Here is a 21,009-nt window from a genome sequence, read left to right on the forward strand (position 1 = left end):
TTCTTCAGAGCCCTCTACTGAAGTTGGACCAAGAGCCATCACTAGAGCCTATTCCTACAGCTGCATCTGTAGTTGGCTCTAGAGCCATTTCTAGAGCACAGAAATAGATCTTAGGCCATCTTTAGAGCCCTTCCCAGAGTGGGACTAAGGTGATTTCTTGAGGTCTTTTCCAGAGTTGGATCTAGGTTCAACTGCCCAGTCATTCACTGGGGATGAATTTAGAGCATGTTCTGGATCCCTTTCCCACAGCCCTTTCTGGATGATTTTGTAGAGGCCTTCACTAGAGATGCTCTAAAGGTGTTTGTCTTGCAACCCATTTCTGGAGAGCTCTCTAGAGCTCAGTATAGGACAATTTGTACAGGTCCTTGCTGGAGCTGGAACCATTTCTGCTGTCTTTTTAAAGCTGGTTCCATAATTCCTGAGATGGAACTCGAGCCTGAGTTTGAACTGGAACAATTTCTAAAACCTGTCCTGAGTCTTTTTCTAGAATGCCTTTTCCTGTAGAGTCCTGCAAACTGAAAGAGCTTCTCATTTGAGAATTCACTTTGAGAATATTGTGAATAATATTAGTGTCTAATGTAAAAACCAGTGTATTCTGGAAAAGCTGAATTACCTCAAGCCTATGAATTCTCTCCATCCTTCAAGGGAATATTTAGAAAAAAATCTCCAGTCAGCTCCCATGCAGAAATGAAAATATTTACCACATGCAGATTACACACACACGTTATTTCTATTAATTTACACATTTGCTATTAAAAATCTGAACTCTTTTCCAGAATGTCCTTCAAGAGGCAAAGTTGACAGGGATCACCAGGAATACTCACCTTCAGAAATGGCTAGATGTAAAACAAAAGATCTCCCAAATCATCATTCTTATGCATTTGTACAGTATCTAAATACATCAAACATGCAGTGCACAGGAGGCATTACAGAAATACAAAGGGGCAGATGGTCACAGAGTGATAAAGGAGTGCAAAGAGAATGAATGAATATTTTAAAACCACAAACAGATCAAAACAACAGATATAAATATATACAGCATAACTCGATATTACAGGAAGTAACACTTTCATACAGAAAAAGGTGTATTAGGCATTCAGATTCCACTTTCAAATCTGTATGCAAAGCCATGCTTTTCAAGTAAGTTGGCATAATTTTTGCATTCTCAAAGTTTCATTGGTTTAGTTAAATTTCTCTGTAGATTTATCATAAACCAAGTTTCATGCTATGGTTTGAAGAGCACAAAACATAAAAGCTAATAACTCTTAAATAAAAAACGACAAATGCATATGTTACATATTCAATGCCTGGCTCAGAATGAAAAATATCAGCTTTCTACTAAGGAATAAAAACACATCCATAGGATTTTACTGGCACATCATTTTTACCCATAGAATTTTGACAGGTAGGTCTAAATATAAAAATATGTGGAAAATATTTATTATTTATATACGAATAGCATTTATTGATCAAAATAAATCAGTGTAACAGTATTCCACACTGACCCTTGTCAGAGTTTCAAGCAAGTATGCCAGGAAATCTTCTTCACTTATATATCAAACTTTAGTTTGGTACGATAGATAACTTTTAGGAATACTCTCTTTTCCTTTCTCCTTCCATTCTCAACATCAATTATTGGTGATATTCATATACCATATGTCTCAGTTCACTAGTATCATTTTCTTCAACAGAGAAAACAAAAAAAATGGAGCGTTAGGAAGGCTTTTTCAACTACTAAGGGCAAACATGGATTCAAACAATTCATCAAGCACCCTGAGCACTCAAGTGATACTGCAGTTAGGTGACACTATGGCAGAAAATAAATTTAGGAATTAATGACTTCATAAATTTAAGGAGAGTTCACATCACACTTGACACTGCCATTTTCTGAAGAGAATTAGAGCTCTATGGATCAAGCTATACTAAAAATCAGTGGCAATTTCTTGACTGTGAGATGGAACCAAAGGACAAGGGGTCATTTCTTGCCTGTATTGTAACAGCAGCTGAAGAGCAACTCCATACTCCAACAAATATAGGTATCATAATGTTGCAAACCTTATAAGGTATTTTAAATGTATCATATCAAATGTAAAGGTTAGCTGTGGGCTAACCTAAAGCTTAGCTGAGGGTCTCTCAGTTTCCAAGGCTTCAGCCAAAGAAACAAACATGTGCCACAAAATTATCAAATCTGGCATTACTTTCCCCATAACTTACTTTTAAAAACATAAAAATCTGAAACCAGTAACAATTAGAGTCATGAAAGAGAAAAGGCAAATGTGTAGTCAGCTGTTATAACACACCTTTGCTGAAGACATGGACAGTGGGATTGAGGCACCCTCAGCAAGTTCACTGACAACAAGCTGTGTGGCATGGGTGACATGCTGGAGGGATGTGCCATCCAGAGGGACCTGGACAGGCTGGAGAGGGAGGCCTGGGCAAACCTCATGAAGTTCAACAAGGCCAAGTGCAAGGTCCTGCCTGTGTGTCAGGGCAATCCCATGTACAAATACAGGCTGGGCAATGAGTGGATTGAGAGCCGCCCTGAGGAGAATGACATGGATCTGCTCAAGCAGGTCCAGAGGAGGCCACAAAGATCATCATGGGGCTGGAGAACCTCCCCTGTGAGGACAGGCTGAGGGAGTTGGGGGTGTTCAGCCTGGAGAAGAGAAGGCTCCGGGGAGACCTTATAGTGGCCTTCCAGTACTTAAAGGGGCTACAGGAAAGTGGGGAGGGACTCTTGATCAGGGGTGTAGGGATAGGATGAGGGGTAATGGTTTTAAACCAAAAGAGGGCAGATTTAGATTAGATCTAAGGAAGAAATTCCTTACTGTGAGGGTGGTGAGACCCTGGCACAGGTTGCCCAGAGCATCTGTGGCTGCCCCCTCCCTGGAAGGGTTCAGGGACAGGTTGGACGGGGCTTTGGGCAACCTGGGCTGGTGGAAGGTGTCCCTGCCCAGGGCAGGGGGGTTGGAATTAGATGATGTTGAAGGTCCCTTCCAACCCAAACTATTCTATGATTCAATGACACCTTTATACAACAGGAAGAAAACTAATTGCTGCTTATGACCTTCTTAAGGGCTAGGGAAAGGAACTGTAAAAATCTAACCCTCTAATGACTTCAGTGGGAAGTCTAGTCACACAGCAACATTAGGAAACATTATCAAAGGATAAATAAAGTACACCACAACTACCTGTATCTATTTGTCCTTCTCTTTCTTATTTTTTTTGTCCACTGTGACTGTGAAATGAAAGCTAGGTCTTGCAACAAGTTACACATTTGTCCCTGAATAAAACAAAGCCAGTACGACTGTATAAATCAGACATTACAGGGTAGGTCTTGGATGCTTTTAAACACCTGCTTTGTAAAGTGATTCTGACAGTAAGGTCAAAATCTATGCTTTCCCTACTTACTTCTGTGCAACAGTGATCTATACAGATAAATTACTTATGATTTTAAAAACCACATTATAAAACCACTCATCGGGTAAAAACACTCTTGTAACATACTTATATCAGCAACTGGAAATTTTGTTTGATTGCCCAATTTCCAGGATTACAATAATGTATTATAATGCCTTTCAAATCTAATGTATAAGAGGGCAAAGTCATGAATAAGGCTGCGCACACAATCTGCAGTCTGATGACACCATCAACTACAACGTCAGGCTGCTTTTATACAAGATAAATTTTTCTGTTGGCTTACAAATATGGCACATCTTGCCTAAGATTGCCAGAACAACTACAAGCTAATACATATAGTTCTAATAATTTCTCTTAGTATTCAAATGCTATCAGAATCTTTTATTTATTTATCAGAAAATATCTTTACTATAAACTGGAGTTTCCCAAGCTCAAGTGCATTAGAAACTAGGAAACAGCAAAGGAAGTGGCTTCGCAACCTCATTAAGGGGGCTTTGCACAAAGAAATCCTTGCAAATTTTTTCTATAAACTACAATTTTAAAGCACATTATACAACTACAACTGACACTACTTTAGTTTTTGGCTGGAGTCTGGAGCACACAAACCAACAAAAAGCTGTGACAACCTCCCGCTGACAAGCATATTAAACTGATACTTGATTATTGATAAATGTATCACCTTGAGGTGCAGGGTGTCACAGCAGCACACAGCTCTACTATACAGAAAGCACTAAACACTTTGTGTCAAGGTAACCTAGTCATACTCCTGTATATACTCCCATTAAAAATAATATTTTGCAACGTGACCCATAAACACAAATTACAATTGAATTAATTACTTCATGGACATTTGAACAAAAGCAAAAGTTGGGCTTTCAGAAAAGGACACTTCTCTATAACTATAGGGGAGAATATTTGTACAGGTGCACTATCCATCTCTGTGTGCAAAATGATGTTTCTCCCTGTTGGAATGTCATAGAATAAGGAGATTAGTGCCTCATTTAATGAGTATTTTTGGCAAGCATGGTGAACGTGATGTCAGACAGATACAGGCACCAGAATCACACAGTTCAGTCAAAAGAGCAAACACTGGTAGGATGACATAAGAATCTCAAGTGCATGCAAAAAGCCATCGCTGAGAAGCTTGAGTAAATGCAGAGGCCATCTGACAAGTAGCAGTAGCATACACAATGTTAACTCAACTGCTTACCCACTAAGTACACCAAGAACCAGGTTAAGTACGAAAAATGAGCCAAGGATGATAAGACTAACAAAATAGATCCATGGCCATTCACATCCTATTGCATCATTTACCTGTAAAATGTAAGGAAATAAATTATGATTCAGTCATTCATTAAACAGCAGAGTCCTTTTTGCAGCTGCCAGATCACGTAGGTTTCAACACTGAAAGTTTATAGCTTATTCAGTTCTTTGAAAAAAATCAATGGACATTTGTTTAATTTCTTTACTTACCCAAATTATGTTGTAGATGTGATGCCTTAGACTATTGATTAAAAATAACATTAAAGTAAGTGCAGAAGCATTATTAGTCCTTTTTATAATTTTGCCACAAGTATGGACATGAACAATATATTCCAGTACGTCTAAGGTCTGGTTTGGGTATTTGTATGTTATTTATATGATAGCTACAGAAAACTGTTTCTGTTCTAATTAGAGGAGAAAGAAATAGAGGTTTATTAAAAGATGTCATCACAACTTAAGTCTCACCTGTATAAGATAACCTGTGTGTTCATGGCAGCTGAATTCAGGACTCTGCCTTCATGATGAAAAAGGTGTATGCTTACCCGCTCAATACACCAAGAACAAGATTTAGTACGAAAAATGACCCAAAGATGACGAGACTGACAAAATACACCCATGGCAATTCAAATCCCATAGCATCATTCATCTGCAAGAAATAAGATGATCTTATAGAGTAGATCACTATAGTAATAGCAATGAAGAGTCAGAGAAAAAAAGAATTTAATCATTTAGATGAGATAGCATTCTATGCATTCCTTCAGTATTCAAGAACAATAATACAGGAAAGAAGGCACTGGCCACATTCACATTGCATTTCTAATACAAACTCTTAAACAAAATACTGGGTGAACCTAGCATTCAGACCAAAAATAATATCAAATGTAAATGGAGCACTGCAACAGTTCTGTACTTTAACACCTAGGACACAAACTTAAATTTCAGATCTCACCAATTAAAAATGATGCTTGCAAAGTATATTGAAATATTACAATTTTTAGTTCATTTATAACCTAATCTAGCTATCTGAATGATCCTTTGAGAAAAGAAACAATAATATGCATCTCAACAATACAAGCAGTATTATTTGTTCTGTAATATGGAATTGCAATTTTTTTTCCCTGAAATACTAGTTTGACATGCAGTCAGACATTTTCAATTAATTCAAAAAGAAACAAGTTCAAATGATTTTGTGTAAAAACATGAACATAATTTTAGGAAAATGAAAAACTGAAATAAAATTTTGGAAACATAGAAATATTCTAGAAACTGAACAAAAATTATATCAAGATCAAGGTTCACAATGAAGTTTAAAAAGTTGTTACTGATTTTTTTTTTTAAAGTAAGTTTGAAGTAACAGAGCTTTAAATACACTCTTTAAAGACTCACACAAGCTCTTATATAAACACTTTTTCCACTGTCTGTACTTAGCAAGCTCATTACACCTATCAGAAGATGGACTTAAACATACCCATAGAAATCTAAAAATGCCTATTCAGAAAAACAGATATTTTTAGAACACAGGGAAACTAATTTTGTGTGTAGCATTCAGGTGAAAAAAAGACATTTTGATAAGTTACAAAAATAATTCTGACTTGGAACTTCTTGGAAAGGTCTCTTGGGAGAGAGGAATTATTCTGGCACTTTTGTTTATACTGATAAGTTTGCACGAGATTCTTTGCAAGATGCTTTTTAGACATGAAAATTCAGCAGACAATAAAAATTGCATGAGCATTCCAGACTGGATATGGTATCGTAGAACAATCTTTGGGTAAATCTTTTTCCTCTTCTGTGAATGCTGTTGTACTCATATCTGAAATTTGTGATTAGGCTTTGAGCTCTATTGATAGTCAAGTCTAACTCCTGTCCTTAAGATTTCTGTTGAAACAGATGTATTAAACATGGGAACAAACATTTTTCCAGCTGTACCTCTTATTTTTTCCTCTATATTTAAAAAATATATCATAATCTCAGTTTCTGCAAGGTGGCCCTATGAATGGTTAGATATAAGCACACGCATTAAGTCTTTGCAGGTTAAGGCCCATAGGCACTTTTCCTCAATGGTGATCTGTAATAATGCCACTTTATACTAACTAAAGTATACAAACTTCCTAAGTAACGAAAGATTATTTTACACAACTTCTTTATGCATCCTTTAAAATAATCTATATCATATCTTTTAAAATGTTTTAATAATGGAACTGAGGTACCGAAAAGTAACTTAAAATTACTCAGACTTGCTAGGGAAAAAAACCCGAAACTGTAAAATATAGATTTTATTTTGATTTTTTCCTTTTAATTTCAATAAAACAATATTTCGGAGAAATTAAAATGGAGAAGGGTTATAGCCATTCAAAAGCTGAGATCATTACTCTCAATGTTAAAAGATCCCAAATTTCCACAGTCCAATTCTGCAAGAGCATATTCATATGGAAATAAAGTCTTTCATAATGCTGCCATTGTACTGACCTACTCAGACTACTCCTGTGCAATACTTTTAGCAATACTTAGCATGTCAGATGCCTATGCTGAGATCAATTGTCATGTTTTGGTTTTTATCATCTAAGCCCATTCCCTTAGAGCAAAACCCCTACATTTAAGAAGTCTTAACAATGAAAAAGCTAAACCCTAAAGGTTAGAAACAAAATTTACTCAATTTTTTTTTTAAAAAATGCATATTCGTAATTATTTTATTCCTTTAGAATTTTTACTTCATAGAAATTATTCCTTTGGTACAGGCAAAGTACTTTTCTAACAACAGCTGATAAAAGCAAATGTTTTGATTAAATTCCAAATACATATGAATGCATTTTGCATCCGACTGAACTATATGATTAGCAAACAATTGTTTGCAAGTCACCAGAGTTCAGAATGGAGGCATAAATTGATCTAGTGTTGGTGCCATCATTTTCCTGCTATAAATCCTTTTGAAAAACCTGAAAAATAATATTTACAATTTTACCTTGAGAAAGAAGAACTCTGAGAATCACTGCAATTCAATTTGATATACTCTTTCTGCTCACAAAGAGAACATGTTAAACAAGCCAGGCATTGTGCTAGATTAGTAACCCAGGAGCAAAGCTGAAATTTCCATGCTCTGTCATATTAGCATAGGCAACTGTGACTGCATTTCCTTCATTCACTCTATAGCACATAATACATGAAAAAAATTCCTTCTCATTTATGCAGTTTGATCTTAAGCCCAACATTTTAGGCTAACCTATCTAGGACTAATGGCCTGTGATACAAGAATTGGACACTGCAGCTAACAAGTGCTAGAAGAAATGCTTTGGTTTGGGCAGATGCTGAACTAATTCAAATGCATTCCTGACTCAGGAACCCTTAATCTAGTAGAACACCTTGGCACCAATCTAAGATTGAATTCCTAAAAGCAAATCTGAAACTGTATCTGCTCAAGAACTTCACCATTTAATTCTAGAGACAATTAAACTCTATTCAAGTAATGCATTGTAATTTCTATTCATGAAGCAATATTTCTGATTGCATTAATATCAGAGATGAAAGTATAAAAAGAGGTCCTTTCCTTTTGGAAAACTTCGCTGCTCATTTCATGCATGTCAAGTGGCATTTTCCATAACTTTCAATTAAAGAAAGACTAAAGGCGTCAATTTGCCTTCTGATTAAAAATTGAGACAAAATTTGGTTAATATATGAGCACAGAAAAATCTCTATCCTCAGAAACAAGTTATTTTCAGTTGAAAGGATTAATGCTGACTTCTCACCCATAGTGCAGAATAAGAAGTTACAAAGACACAAATTCCAGATGCATTGGAAGGTGCAGCTAGGAAACATAAACAGTAAAAGCCCCTGAATTATGCTAAAGTAACACCAGGAAGTCTAGGAGATAGCACATCTCAAATCCTCAGCAAAAAGTCTTGCACGATCCCCACCCTCTGTGGTTCAGGGATATACTATACCAAAGGAGGTGTCATATTTAATGGCTCTCATTGGAGTTGTACCATCTCTATTTGAGTCCATTAAGCTTTTAGTATCCATAACACCTATTGCAAAGGCACCCCCAAGTACCATCCTTCTTGCCTTTCTTTGTGCCTTTTTTCAGATCTAGTCTTACTGTTTGGATTTCAGTTCTAATTAGTTTGTCCATCACATCAACCAGAGGACAGATGAGATGAGGCATGACATGAAGGACAAAGCATTTTTCATGTCACTTAATTGTTTCAGTCTAACAGTAGATGTGTACTACTTAGGTAAGTGATTAAAAATGCTTATTTCTCCAGAGATGCCACTTTTGGCTACTCTCTGGCATTTCCACCCCTTTCATACAGATATTAGATTTGTATGTTTAAACAGCTTTGAAAAGAATTTTGAACTGTATTCTGAAGCTCTTCCTATCCTTTTCACAAGTGATGCAGTAACAGTTCAAAACTCCTTGTAAAAGGGTCCCTTTGTTGACGCTACCAGATCTGGACACAAATTACTCTTCGCAAGTTAAATTGGTGGACAATAATTAATTTTCAGTGTGTATTTGTTTTTTTATTTCTACACGTATATGTTTGTGAGTATATGTCTGCAAAGTCTCGAAGAATTATCTTGAGCTGATAGGACAAACTTGGTACAGTCTGAAACTGCCTCATCATTTGGAGTGAATTACCTTGTTAGCTGCCAACTATTATTACAATGCAGAGACCAAGACTCTGAAGTGAAACAGGGACAAAGCCAAATTTACAGCAGATATAACCATTAGTATTACACAGCAACAGATGGCACACTCCAATCTAAAACATCAATCAGAAATCATTTAAATGTCTCATTTATCCCTATCCATGATAATTGTGAGTAAAATCCCCATATGTAATGGCATGCAGATAAAGGTCTTACTCTTCTGTACACCTGGTATGGTTTTACTGAAAATTGTTGCAAGCTCTTTGTAACAATTAATTTAAGCCCTAACTGGGGATAATGATAAAGCAATGCAATAACACCTCTAATTCTGCATTTGTACTATTACACATATAATGCACTGATGCATTGACTTATTTTGAATTAATTTCCACAAAATTTCCAAGTCGTTTAATTTCTTGTTTCTCAGTTTCCTTAGGTTTCAGTTTTACTTTACTCCTTTGATAACATTTTCATAGACACATAACTGGTGGGTTTATTTACTGTTACCTAATCATCTTAAACATTAAGACTGACAAACTCAGTCTCTTGGCAGGCATAAAAATACTTCAGAATGAAGTATTTTGTGAAATGGGACTAATCTTGCATTCCTTGAAGCATAAAATGTAGGTTCACAAAACCTCAGATCACAGGCTATTTATTCTCCTCATTTTATAGCATACCAGACACTTTCTCAAAGCCTCCCAGCTTCAAAGGTCCTGGGATATTCTTGGCTGAAGTGGAGTTAACTTAATGCTGACTTAAAACCTGCTATGCTTGAAGCATAGCAGCCTCCAGCTTAGTTTGGAAAAGCAAGTAATTTTATATTCAGTCTTATTGGGCTTTTGGAGTTAAAGCACAGATTTCCCTGACACTCTCCTGGTTGGCCAGACTCAATTTCGTTGTACTGTCAACACAGAAACAAGCAGAGAGATACACTGGTGGGATGTAGAACTCGGAGACTATTGCTCTGTTAAGCCCAGCAACAACTGGAAAATCAGAATGCCATGGCTCAGGCATTAAGGTAGACCTAAAGAGAAATACATGCCTTGGAGAAGTGAAAGATGGTTACAGTACCTGGAGAGCCTTATAATTACTTAATCACCTCTAAATTTGGCCACCTCTTCTGTAAACTGTGCTATAAAGTTGCATATAGAACACATAAAGTGACCTTCTCAAGTTAAACCTCAACTTGTAAGACACTGCCTCAGTTCCATTAAATTGCTTTGATCTATCTGAACACACTTCAATTTCTACCTTATTTTTACCCATTATTAGCTAATGAAGTATATATTTTAGGTACTCAAATAAAGCATTTATTCTGCAAAAGATGCTTAATTTTTTTTTCCAATACTGACTATAATTAATTTTAGATGCCAGTCTTAATTTTTTTTTTTTTCATTCAGAGACTTTATTTTGTCTCTAGTGCTATTTTAGCTAGCTACTGTTAGTGCCATGTCATTAATCAGCTTGCTGTCTTTAATGGGGGGTAGGGGAGTGCAGGGATCAAATAATTGTTCCAAGAAAAGACTAGATGTCAAATGAGACTGCTAAGAAATTATTTTCTCTTTTTCAGGTAGCCATCCCAGGTTGAATCTGCACAGCACATGGACACTACCACAACAAAATGAAGAGTACTGCCTCTACAAAACAGTAACCTGGAGAAGGTTTTCTATTGGATTGTGGGAGGGTTCTACCAGGTTAAACAAAACCTATATTCCAGTTATAAGAAAAATCAAAGTGTTTGATTCCTTCATTGGTTGCAGTATTTTAAGTTAGGATTAACCATTTGTTAGTGCTTCTACCTATTTATCTATAATGCCCAAACTAATTGCACATAAGAGATTTATAAAACCTATGTACTGATCTGGTTAAAAAACCTATTGAAATAACTAATGTGATGAACAGCATGTTTATTTTTAGAGAATTAGCTGCAATATATTAAAATGAAGAGAGTAATAGTATCCACTTTGGTGATATGTACTAAAAAACTTTTTTAATATCTGCTACGCCACCTGTATATGTACCATACAACCTTAGATAATAATTGAATGTCTTCAGTATTTCCCATATGCTGGATATAAAAAAATGTAAGCATAATATGTTTGCTTCTTGTGGCAAACTTTTTGGAAGAAACTCTAATTATTCAACTAGTGGAGTTCTTAGTACTACTTAAACTGTAGCCTACTTCTAATCCAGTTTCTATCAATTTTCTTTAAATATTCTGGGAAGAAATAGTATGTTCTTTTGAGTATTTGCAATGATCTATGACAAGGAATTAATTCTATGCCTTGACTGCAGTACAGGTCAGCAGTCAGCTAAGCCTGAGATACTAGATATCTTGTCAAAATAAATGAAGTTCATTTCATGGGAAAGGTATTTCCCTGTGAGATAGTTTAAAATCTTCCTCAGGTGGGGTCTTTGTGTCAAGATGCTCATTTGAAAAAAAGTTATATTATATAATCATCCTTTTGATGCTAATTTAGATTTTTAATATGTATATACCTTGGCTTGGTAGGTCTGTTGGCATGTCTGTGATCATTCCCTTTTTTCTCTTCCTGAGGTTTCTAATTTACTGGTCATTTCATTCTTGTCTCTTTGCAATCTAAAATTGTTTGATTTGGAGCTTTTTATATCTAGAGATCATAAAAAAGTAATTAGTCCAAATCATTACCTGAAAGTCAGGGGGGTTAAGCTTGATTTTAACATGAAGTTAGATTCAAGTAATAAACACAGCAATTGAAAGAAATCCTGCCTGCAATCCCTGGCTCTTAAGCATGATTTATGCACTATATGCTGTCATCCAAAATTTCTATCATTCTTTCCCCAGCTAGATATCATGTGTTAAATTTCTGGCTATGTAGTGATCAAAGGCTGGGAGCACTGTGCATCCAGCACATCGGTGCCTTTGGGGATGCAATGACTTGTTTCACTGAAGAGTCTCCCTTAGATGACCTGCGAGTGGGGTTGAGAGAATAGCGTTAAGCTATTTCTCATACATAATAAAGGCAGAGATAAATATTTTCTAAGATTTTTCCAGCAATTTCTTCACAATTTTTAACACTGCTGAATATTTGCAACTGATTTACAAAGGAGAAAAGGTGTCAAGCATTCTTTGTCTTCTCTCAGACTGTAAGCTGAAATTCATTGCTGACAAGTATTGTTTAGATGCAATAACATGCTTTCCATTTCTGCAGTTGTAATGGGACTAATATGACTTAAATCACTCAGATTAGTTGTTTCCCATTGGTTTATTAAATCATTCAGTTCAAAGTTCTAGAGTAGTATTGCTTATCTGACTGTCAGTTACATTTTTTGGAATATTTTTTAGATTCCTGCTCAGCACTCTGCTGACAGTTTTGATAATACTTCAACCATACTTTGCAACTTTCTCTTTATGGACTAATATATTTTGTGCCTGAGCCAAGGGGTTTTCTTGTGATATGTATTTGCAAAATATTTGCTTGTGTTTAGGGAAAATCTTTGGCTGCACATCAGCTGATTTCAATTACCCTTTATAGTGTTTCTGAGTAGGCTGTCCTTTAAGATTCTTGAACTAGGAGCATTCTAAAAAGTGACATGATTAGAAGATTGTCTGAATTCCTTACCATCACACTGACAATCTGAAAACGCATACTGTTTTGTTCTGTTAGTTTAATTATTTTCTTTTCTATACAAAGGTTTATGTGGGAGCTATAATATTTTTTTTCAAATTCTCCTCCAGTTAGAAAACGAATATATAATGATTTTCTACCTTTTAGTCTATCAACAATAAAGTCAGTCATCTTGTACTATTGGAAAGCTAGTAAGGAAGCCTCTTGTACTTGGTTATGGAAATACATTTAAAGAAATATTGATACCATTTTTCCTATCTTGATATGTTACTGAAAGTAACATTAGTGCAGTGGCTGCACAAGACACTTGCATACTAGACATATGCAGAAGTGCAGTGCAGCCGTAACAGAATTTGTTACAGATGACTGGTTTTCTTCCAGTGTTCTAAGATGCTTCAAGGAGTATATTGGGGCAAATAAAGCTTTATTTCTAAAGCAAGGAACACGTTTCTAAGTGCAAACTTCTTTTTGTTATAAAAGCAGAGGAATTATGAATGAAGTATTTCTCTGATAATAACATAAGTTACTATCAAACAGTAGTAAAGGACACAGTTTTAAGAAGTTGACATATTAGTAAAGGGTATATTAAAAAAATCCCTGACACCTTTTTCCTTGAAACTTATGCAAGTTTTCGATACATTTTAGATTGCTTATACATTTCAAATAATGAATTGTGTATTTTAATCATGAATCCTAGAGAGAATATCTTGTTAACATACCAGTAGGTGTATTAACGGGGAAAATCATATAAGATATCAATGCACCATTATTCAGCAATTTCAGGTTGAGTACTTCAACCTCAAACATCTCCAGATTAATCTGAATAGCGCTAGCTAGGTGTCAGAGAACTGGGGAGCTGTTAATATTTGAGCTAGTAATGCCATGTATGTCCATAAAATTGACTTAGTAAAATTCAGTAGTCACCAGTACAGTTGCTCCATCACTGAATCAACTGTGCTGGCAGCCCATTGCATAAAGTAGTTTGTTTCACAGAGGCCCTGCCCACCTCTCATTCAAGTTACGATAGTGTCACTGTAGATAATTCAAGTGTAGTAACTCAAGATAACTTCACTATGGTGAAAAAAAGAAGAATTAAATGTGATAATTTTGGTACTCATGGGAAAATTGGGGGTTTTACTGGCAAGTACTGCTGCTCATTATGTGTGTTCCTACATATCAAGTGAAATAGCTAAAAATAAAAAGCAATTTACAAAATACGTGTTTGCCATTAATAGACTACAAATCTAGATGTTTGAAAGACATGGAAAAAAATCTAGAGCCAGATATGCAAATGCATGCTCTGATTTTGTAATTCTTGAGTGCTTGCTAGCATAAATTGAAATGAGGCAAAGAATACTATGCTCTCAGCTTTAGACTGTGAGCCAGAGCATTAAGAACTTGGGCACACCGAAGCTGCCACTTTGCCAATAACAAGGACTGCTCTGGGATCTAAAACTAATAACATAAGCCTTTGGTTAGGGCTAAAGAGCAAACAGAAAGGACTGTGACTGGGAATAAACACAGTCCTGATACAAATGGAGAAGACGTATAGATGTGCAGCCACAAACATATTATACGATTTAGGAACACATATGCTGCACGGGCTGGTGAAAACAAGGACACTACCCCTTAACCTCTATAGTTAAGTCTAGCATTTGGCACTAAGGAGTCACATTTTTTTGTGGATGAAACACATAATACATCCAATCCAGTGAGGTACACATAAATTAGACAGAGAAAAGAAGTCAGATGAAGACACTCTAAAAAATAATAGGACATATGGGATTCAGATGCAAACTAGTGAGCAGCAGGATGTCCATGTGAGTCACCAGGAACTGCAGGGTGTCTAGCAGTAGCAGGATCAAGCCCTCAATCTATAATAGATATGCATAAGAGAAAAATCATCATTGACGGCTGGAGAATTTTTAAGCCCAGTTTACTGTTGGTAACCAGGTGATAACGAGCTGTGCTGGTGAGTGTTATTGGAAGCTGTCATTTTCAGCTGTCATTCTTGCTAACAGAATGCCACATAACATGATTTAAAATATTGCACGTATTTCACCCACTCAGATTACACCTGCTAGCAAGATACACCTACACAGTTAATTTACTGCTCACACAGTGACCAAATGGAAATCAGAATTTTGTGCAGTTTCTAATATTTGTGAGTTTGATTTTATTTGTTTGTTTTTTATAAAACTCATTCAGTCTGTATATCATGAACAGATTTCTAAGTAAAAACCTCTAGGTAAAATGGTTTCCTTCAATTCTTTGGACATTTTTATTACGATCTGGTATATCCTGAATGTTTTCACTATTTGCAGTTAAAATATTTTAAAAAATTTAGCTAGCAATAGCTAAATCTACATCAGCTTAATCCAGGGGTAAAACTGAAACGTATAGTCATTCCTCCTGTCCCTAGGAAATAATTCCAGTTTAACAATGGGAAATTTGTCAATCTACACATCAAAAAATCCAGATATATATAGTTTAATTACAGAAATGTCAGTTAAGACTGATTCCAGTCACTTGAATATCAGACTTTGATTATATTTCACTAGGTCAATAAATATTTGCTTCTCTGTCTAATAATCCCAGTACCATTTGTAAAAAACCAAAACCTAAAATCTGTTATCTGTAAATATCTTCTACATCAGGAATTCATTATAGAGAAATAAATAACTCGTGTGCAGTTTTGAATTTTTTTAATTTTCTTGTGCCTTATGTTTTGTCTGATCATGACAATATTCAGCATCCTATTTTAATAGTTTTATTTTTTGTGCTGTAAATGAAGACTACAAAGTTTCTTAAATTGCATCAGCTCGATTAGCTCATTAATTCATAGAGGAAAGAATGTTTAGTACTGAGGCACTCATCTTAAATTGTTTCTATATGTTTTGTAAAAATCACATTACTTTTTTTTTTTTTTTTAATTACTGACAGTTGGAGGAATTATCAGGTACTGAAATGCAGGCATACTTTTGCCTTAAAAGATGTTAAATGTGGGGTTTTTTCCCTAACGAATCATGGCAAACCTTCCCTTTTCTTTCAGGAGGGATAAAAATAACTGTCGTCATCACAAACACAAATCATATAAAGCACATACTAATTCTATATTCACACAGTCTCTGAGAAAATTAGGAACAGTTGGAGGGCAAAACCCAAATTGCTGATAAACCTACACTATATGAAACAATACATTAGCCTATATGTGGCAATGCATTATTGTTAGACTCTCTAGTATTGAAGGTTTGCGTATTTATAGCCTAAATATTTTGTATCTCTGATAAGACAGTAGAAGCAGAGATTCATATTTTGCCAAATTTTTTTTTGTCTCTCAATCCTAAAAGAATGCCACTTTATCATCTTAATTATATTAAACAGTGATATTGTTTAAAAAACATCTCCATATTTTTATATTCTAGTATCACAGATTTTATTTGAGACTACACTCTGGTGTTACATTTTTGAGCAATAGTATAATTCACCTTGACTTGCAACAAATGACCACATAAAATTAAGTGTTCATTCAGTGGGTAATACTACATCCTTGATTGCATCCAACACTCCACCACAGATGTGCCAGCAGTAAATAGTCCCATTTGGCCAGATAAACTTAAAGAAATCCAAGATGTGAGCTGCTGTGAGCAACATAAAATATAGTTCCATTAAGATATATCTTGAGATAGCTCATCCATTTTTAACAGCTTGCTAATTAATAGTGATCCTTACTAGTAATCAGTTTTCTTCTTTCATAAGTATTTTCCAACTTTTGAACTGTTAGAATTATATTTGTTGCAAGGTCCTAATTGCTGCAAAGACTTACTGCTGAGTACCAAGTAGTATGGAACATTCTCACTGATTTTCAGCACCTATGGTAGGTAGGTTCTGTCACAGACTTCTTGAATGACCTTGGACTCACATCAGATATTTAGGTCCTTAAAGATTCACAAAAGAACGTAATAATCCTTGGACTGGAATGGGGTTAGGCAGGGAAAAGTTTACCTGTATATTTACATGACCCCCTTTAAAAATCTCTGTGTTTCTTCCTCTTCTCATTTGTAAAATGATGACTAAATATACTTTCAGTTTACCAGTCTGTGTCCAGCTGTCTGTTTACATTGCAAGACTGTGGAGATTCCATACCTGCTGCCAGAGCAGCATTTAAAGGTGGGGACTTAGACGGTTAGGTTTTTTTAATACCTTTTGCTGCTTCCACAGAGACAATGTCAGGCTCATAGCTCTTGTGATTTGTTGTTTCTGAATGGTTAACAAATGGTTTGCAGTCCCCACAGCAAGCGATGACAGTTGAGACTTTGCTTTGTTCTAATTTATGTTAATATTATAACATATTTTGTAGAAATACTACAAAAAAGAGCTCTTAAGCTTAACCAGAAAAGACATATTTAAAAACTTGCATGAAAAAATGCTAGTCCAAAGGACATAAATGTAATATTACATTTATCCAAATGGAATAGGCAAAAAAAAAAAAACCAAACAAATAAGCAATGAATAAATTTATTTTTAAAATGTCTTTTTAGCCTGAGGAGTCCAGTAAGATACTGTGACTGGAAAAAGTAGGCAGCCGAGTCCATCTCCTGAAAAACACACTAAGATTTCCTGATGATACTGTAAACCAGTTTGTTTCTCACCTGAACATTGAAGCTTGTTTAAAAGTAAAGAAAGCTCAGCGATTTATGAACTTACCCAGTATAACACATCAGTCCATCCTTCCATGGTTATACACTGGAATACAGTCAACATTGCAAATGCAAAATTATCGAAGTTGGTTATGCCTCCATTTGGTCCAACCCATCCACCCTTACATTCAGTGCCATTCATGACACACTGACGTCCGTTCCCTGAGAATGCACAAGGTGCTGGATCTTCTTCAACTAGTATATCTGAAAATTGACCAAAAAAATCAGAACTTTCAGTTCTCAAATTTTTCCGAGTTACCTCTTCACATGAAGAAATACCAACCCTGTTGGAAGGGAAATCCAGATATCAACCTGAGAAATGCTGAAAGGCAATGTGAGCTTCAGAGCTTTGAGTTTCTCTCACATAACCAAAACTGAATGTAATTAAGCAGTCGAGAGAAGCATGTAATAATACGACATACCTTTTTAGAATCTCCTCATGCTAATTTTTTTTTCTCTTCATTATTGTTTCTTCACTTCATGCCATTTCATACTAACATATGGATCACCAAGGAAAACAGGTCTGGACTAATTCTTACATATAGTCTACTTCATTACTTAGCAGATAGAAATGTAGCCTTAGTCATCAGATGAGATCTCTCCCTCTCTCCCTCACGATGTTTCACTCTTTCAAAATTTTCCCACAACAAGCACTTTTATCATGTCCTAGATGGAGGACAAATTTCTTTACTCATTTCAGAACTGCACTTCTTACCACACTGCAACAATCCTGAAGGAGAGACTGCCAGATTTTGAACTCAGAAAAGTGCATCTTCCCTGGAATAGGACTAGCTAGCTTTTCACTAATCAGAGATTAGAAAAATAGTACTGAGTGACTATTCCCTTGTGGATAGTCACCTTTACTGTTTTCACTACTGACATTTCAGTTATATATATCAGAAATTAAAACCTATTCAGAGCATGTTCTAGTCTCTAACTGGTTTGCATTTTTTTGGTTTTTTAAATCTAATGCACTCTTCCTAAAATTCTGAACCACAGTGAAAACTGGAGTTACAACAGTTTTAGTGCTTTGTCCCCTGTTCTACTTCAAACTGAAATCCCATAGACTTGAAAGAAAACAGAATTAATCCCTTAGTTTAGTCAAGAGTTCAGGCTTACCTGAATCAATAAGAAAACAAGATTTGTGCATTTTTCCAATAAAAAGTTCCAATCCTATAATAGCATAGATTATGATTACAAACAATACCAAAAGGGCAATATGGAGGAGGGGGACCATGGCTTTTATAATGGAGTTCAGGACAACTTGTAAACCTAAAAGAAAAATAAGAAGATACAAGATATGAACCAGACTTCTACGCTTTGCCTTACCAAATTTTCTGTAATTACACATTATTAGAAATTAATGATACAGTCATGCAGAGTGAATCAGTTTAAAAAAAAAAAAATCTACTGCCCAGCAATACAAAATGTTCCTGTAACAAAATACTTAATAAGAATCTAAAACTTTTTTGTCAAAGTCTAATTATTTCCTCTGTTAATAAAGGTTGTCACTGAAGTCAATGCTTGAAATGTGTCACAAGAATTTATGGTTTTTTAGAATGAAAGGGCATGTAGTCAGTGTGTGGCTGTAGGTCATTTTATATGACCTTTAAAAAGTTCTGTGCTACAACCCCAACTTTGTGGCAAGTCCTGAGAAAATGTACACTCAGCCAGTTGCAGAACTATATTTTTGGTGCAGAGAGATAAACAGAGTAGTTACCTGAGAAACCACATTTTTACTCTGAACAAACTATTTCATCATGTATCCCTCACATCACTTTCACTACTACTCCATTTATCTTTTCTCCTTAAATACTTAGCCAAATTTTGGTTTTACCAAAAGAGGTAAATCCTGACTAATGAAGCTTCCATAGCACCAATGAAAATATGCCTCTCTTATTTTAATAGACTTCCTTTCTGACATTTCATAAGACTGCTTCTTTCTTCACCAAAGTTCTTTTGCTAAATATATATACGATCATGATCATCTCCATGTAACAGACTATGATATAATATATAAACACAGCATTAGGATTCTTCTTTTGAATGTCTTGGAAAGAGCTGAATTGTAAGCCATGAACATCTTATTCAGCCCAAATAGCTTCAGTAATTAATAACATATTAAAACATGAACATTATCAGAAAATTCAGTTGCTTTCTTTAAATAATACTGTTCTACTTTTTAAGTTTCTTAATTTATCTGTTAGCTCTACTGAGATAAACAGAAGGCATTCATGTGCATTGGAGGGGGCAGGAAATATGAAATGTGTAATCTGCTTTGGCATACACTTACCAACATATAAACTATTTTAGGACCACCTACACTTTCAGATCTGCAGGGTTTTGGAATTAAAAAAATCTGAATTTTCTCATGTATTTGCATTTTAATATGTAATTTACTTTTACATAAAGCTTCTAAAAAGGAAGTGTATTCCCCTGTCTGCTTATTGAACTATGTAAGAAGATCATACACTGAATGAATTCACAATCCTTTGTTCAGCTTGAAGTAGGGTATCATTCATTTTGAAACTCACTTTCTATACATGACCAGATAACAAAAAATCAAATTTATATTATCTCATTTCTGTCAGTGTCTAGAACAAGAAAGTTAAATCATCAGATCAGTTACAGTATTCATTCCAATGGAATTAAATAGAAAAGAGCTTACTGGGCACTCCTGATACAAGCCGGAGAGGTCGCAATACACGAAAGGCTCTTAGGGCTTTGACATCAAAGCCACCAGGTTTGCCACCTGAGTGGCTGCCACCTTCTGTTTCTTTGGTTAATTGTTCCAATATTACACTAAATAATCTAGAAAATGAGATGAAGGGTAAGGTCATCAACATCCATTTACCACGCAATCAAAGGTATTAGGAAATTACTTGAACTGCAGATAATTCTGAAAAGCTGCTCAGCTGTCAAAATGAGAGGTATATTTACACGTTAAATCATGACAGGAAGAGTTATGAAGTGTAAGAGTTTCTAATCCCTTCAGAGAGCGATGATCACCCAGTATCCAATAAATTAGCGTTCTGCTTGTATACACAATCTGCTCTTTTTAAATAAATGAAGCTACTTTGCCACTTCTTTGTTCAAACATTTTAACCGTAAGGTTTGGAGAATTAGTCTTCTCTTTAGAACATGAAATAGATAATCACTAGAAACCATCTGGTTTAATTTTGGTAGAATATATGAACTTCCAAGTGACACCGTAGTTCAGTTCTTAACACAGTCAGCAAAACCTGAATATATTAAGAATAATTAGAGTCCAACATTTAATAACACCAAAAAGATTTGTTTCTTATGCATATCTTTGAGGATAAAAATATTCCCAGATGACTCATTTATTATATTGTATTTCTTCACTGCAGAAA

The 21,009-nt window shown here is 35.3% G+C and overlaps 1 protein-coding gene across 16 annotated transcripts in view; it reads right to left on the minus strand.

The window, feature by feature from the left end:
• CACNA1D (calcium voltage-gated channel subunit alpha1 D) overlaps window positions 1-21,009 on the minus strand; it is a 232,573-nt gene that overhangs the window by 101,046 nt on the left and 110,518 nt on the right. For 13 of the 16 annotated variants that reach the window (XM_026857483.1, XM_026857474.1, XM_026857472.1 and 10 more), the window contains exons 5-8: window positions 20,304-20,446; window positions 18,755-18,907; window positions 17,643-17,839; window positions 5,226-5,329 (exon numbers count right to left, since the gene is read on the minus strand). In XM_026857483.1, the coding sequence (XP_026713284.1) occupies window positions 5,226-5,329; window positions 17,643-17,839; window positions 18,755-18,907; window positions 20,304-20,446 (597 nt within the window). Of the gene's footprint in view, window positions 1-4,630; window positions 4,735-5,225; window positions 5,330-17,642; window positions 17,840-18,754; window positions 18,908-20,303; window positions 20,447-21,009 lie in introns of all 16 variants that reach the window. The other 3 variants (XM_026857486.1, XM_026857485.1, XM_026857471.1) reach the window with 1 other exon arrangement.

This window comes from Athene cunicularia, assembly GCF_003259725.1.
Source record: "Athene cunicularia isolate RWA chromosome 12 unlocalized genomic scaffold, athCun1 chr12_part1, whole genome shotgun sequence".
Lineage (NCBI taxonomy): Eukaryota > Metazoa > Chordata > Aves > Strigiformes > Strigidae > Athene > Athene cunicularia.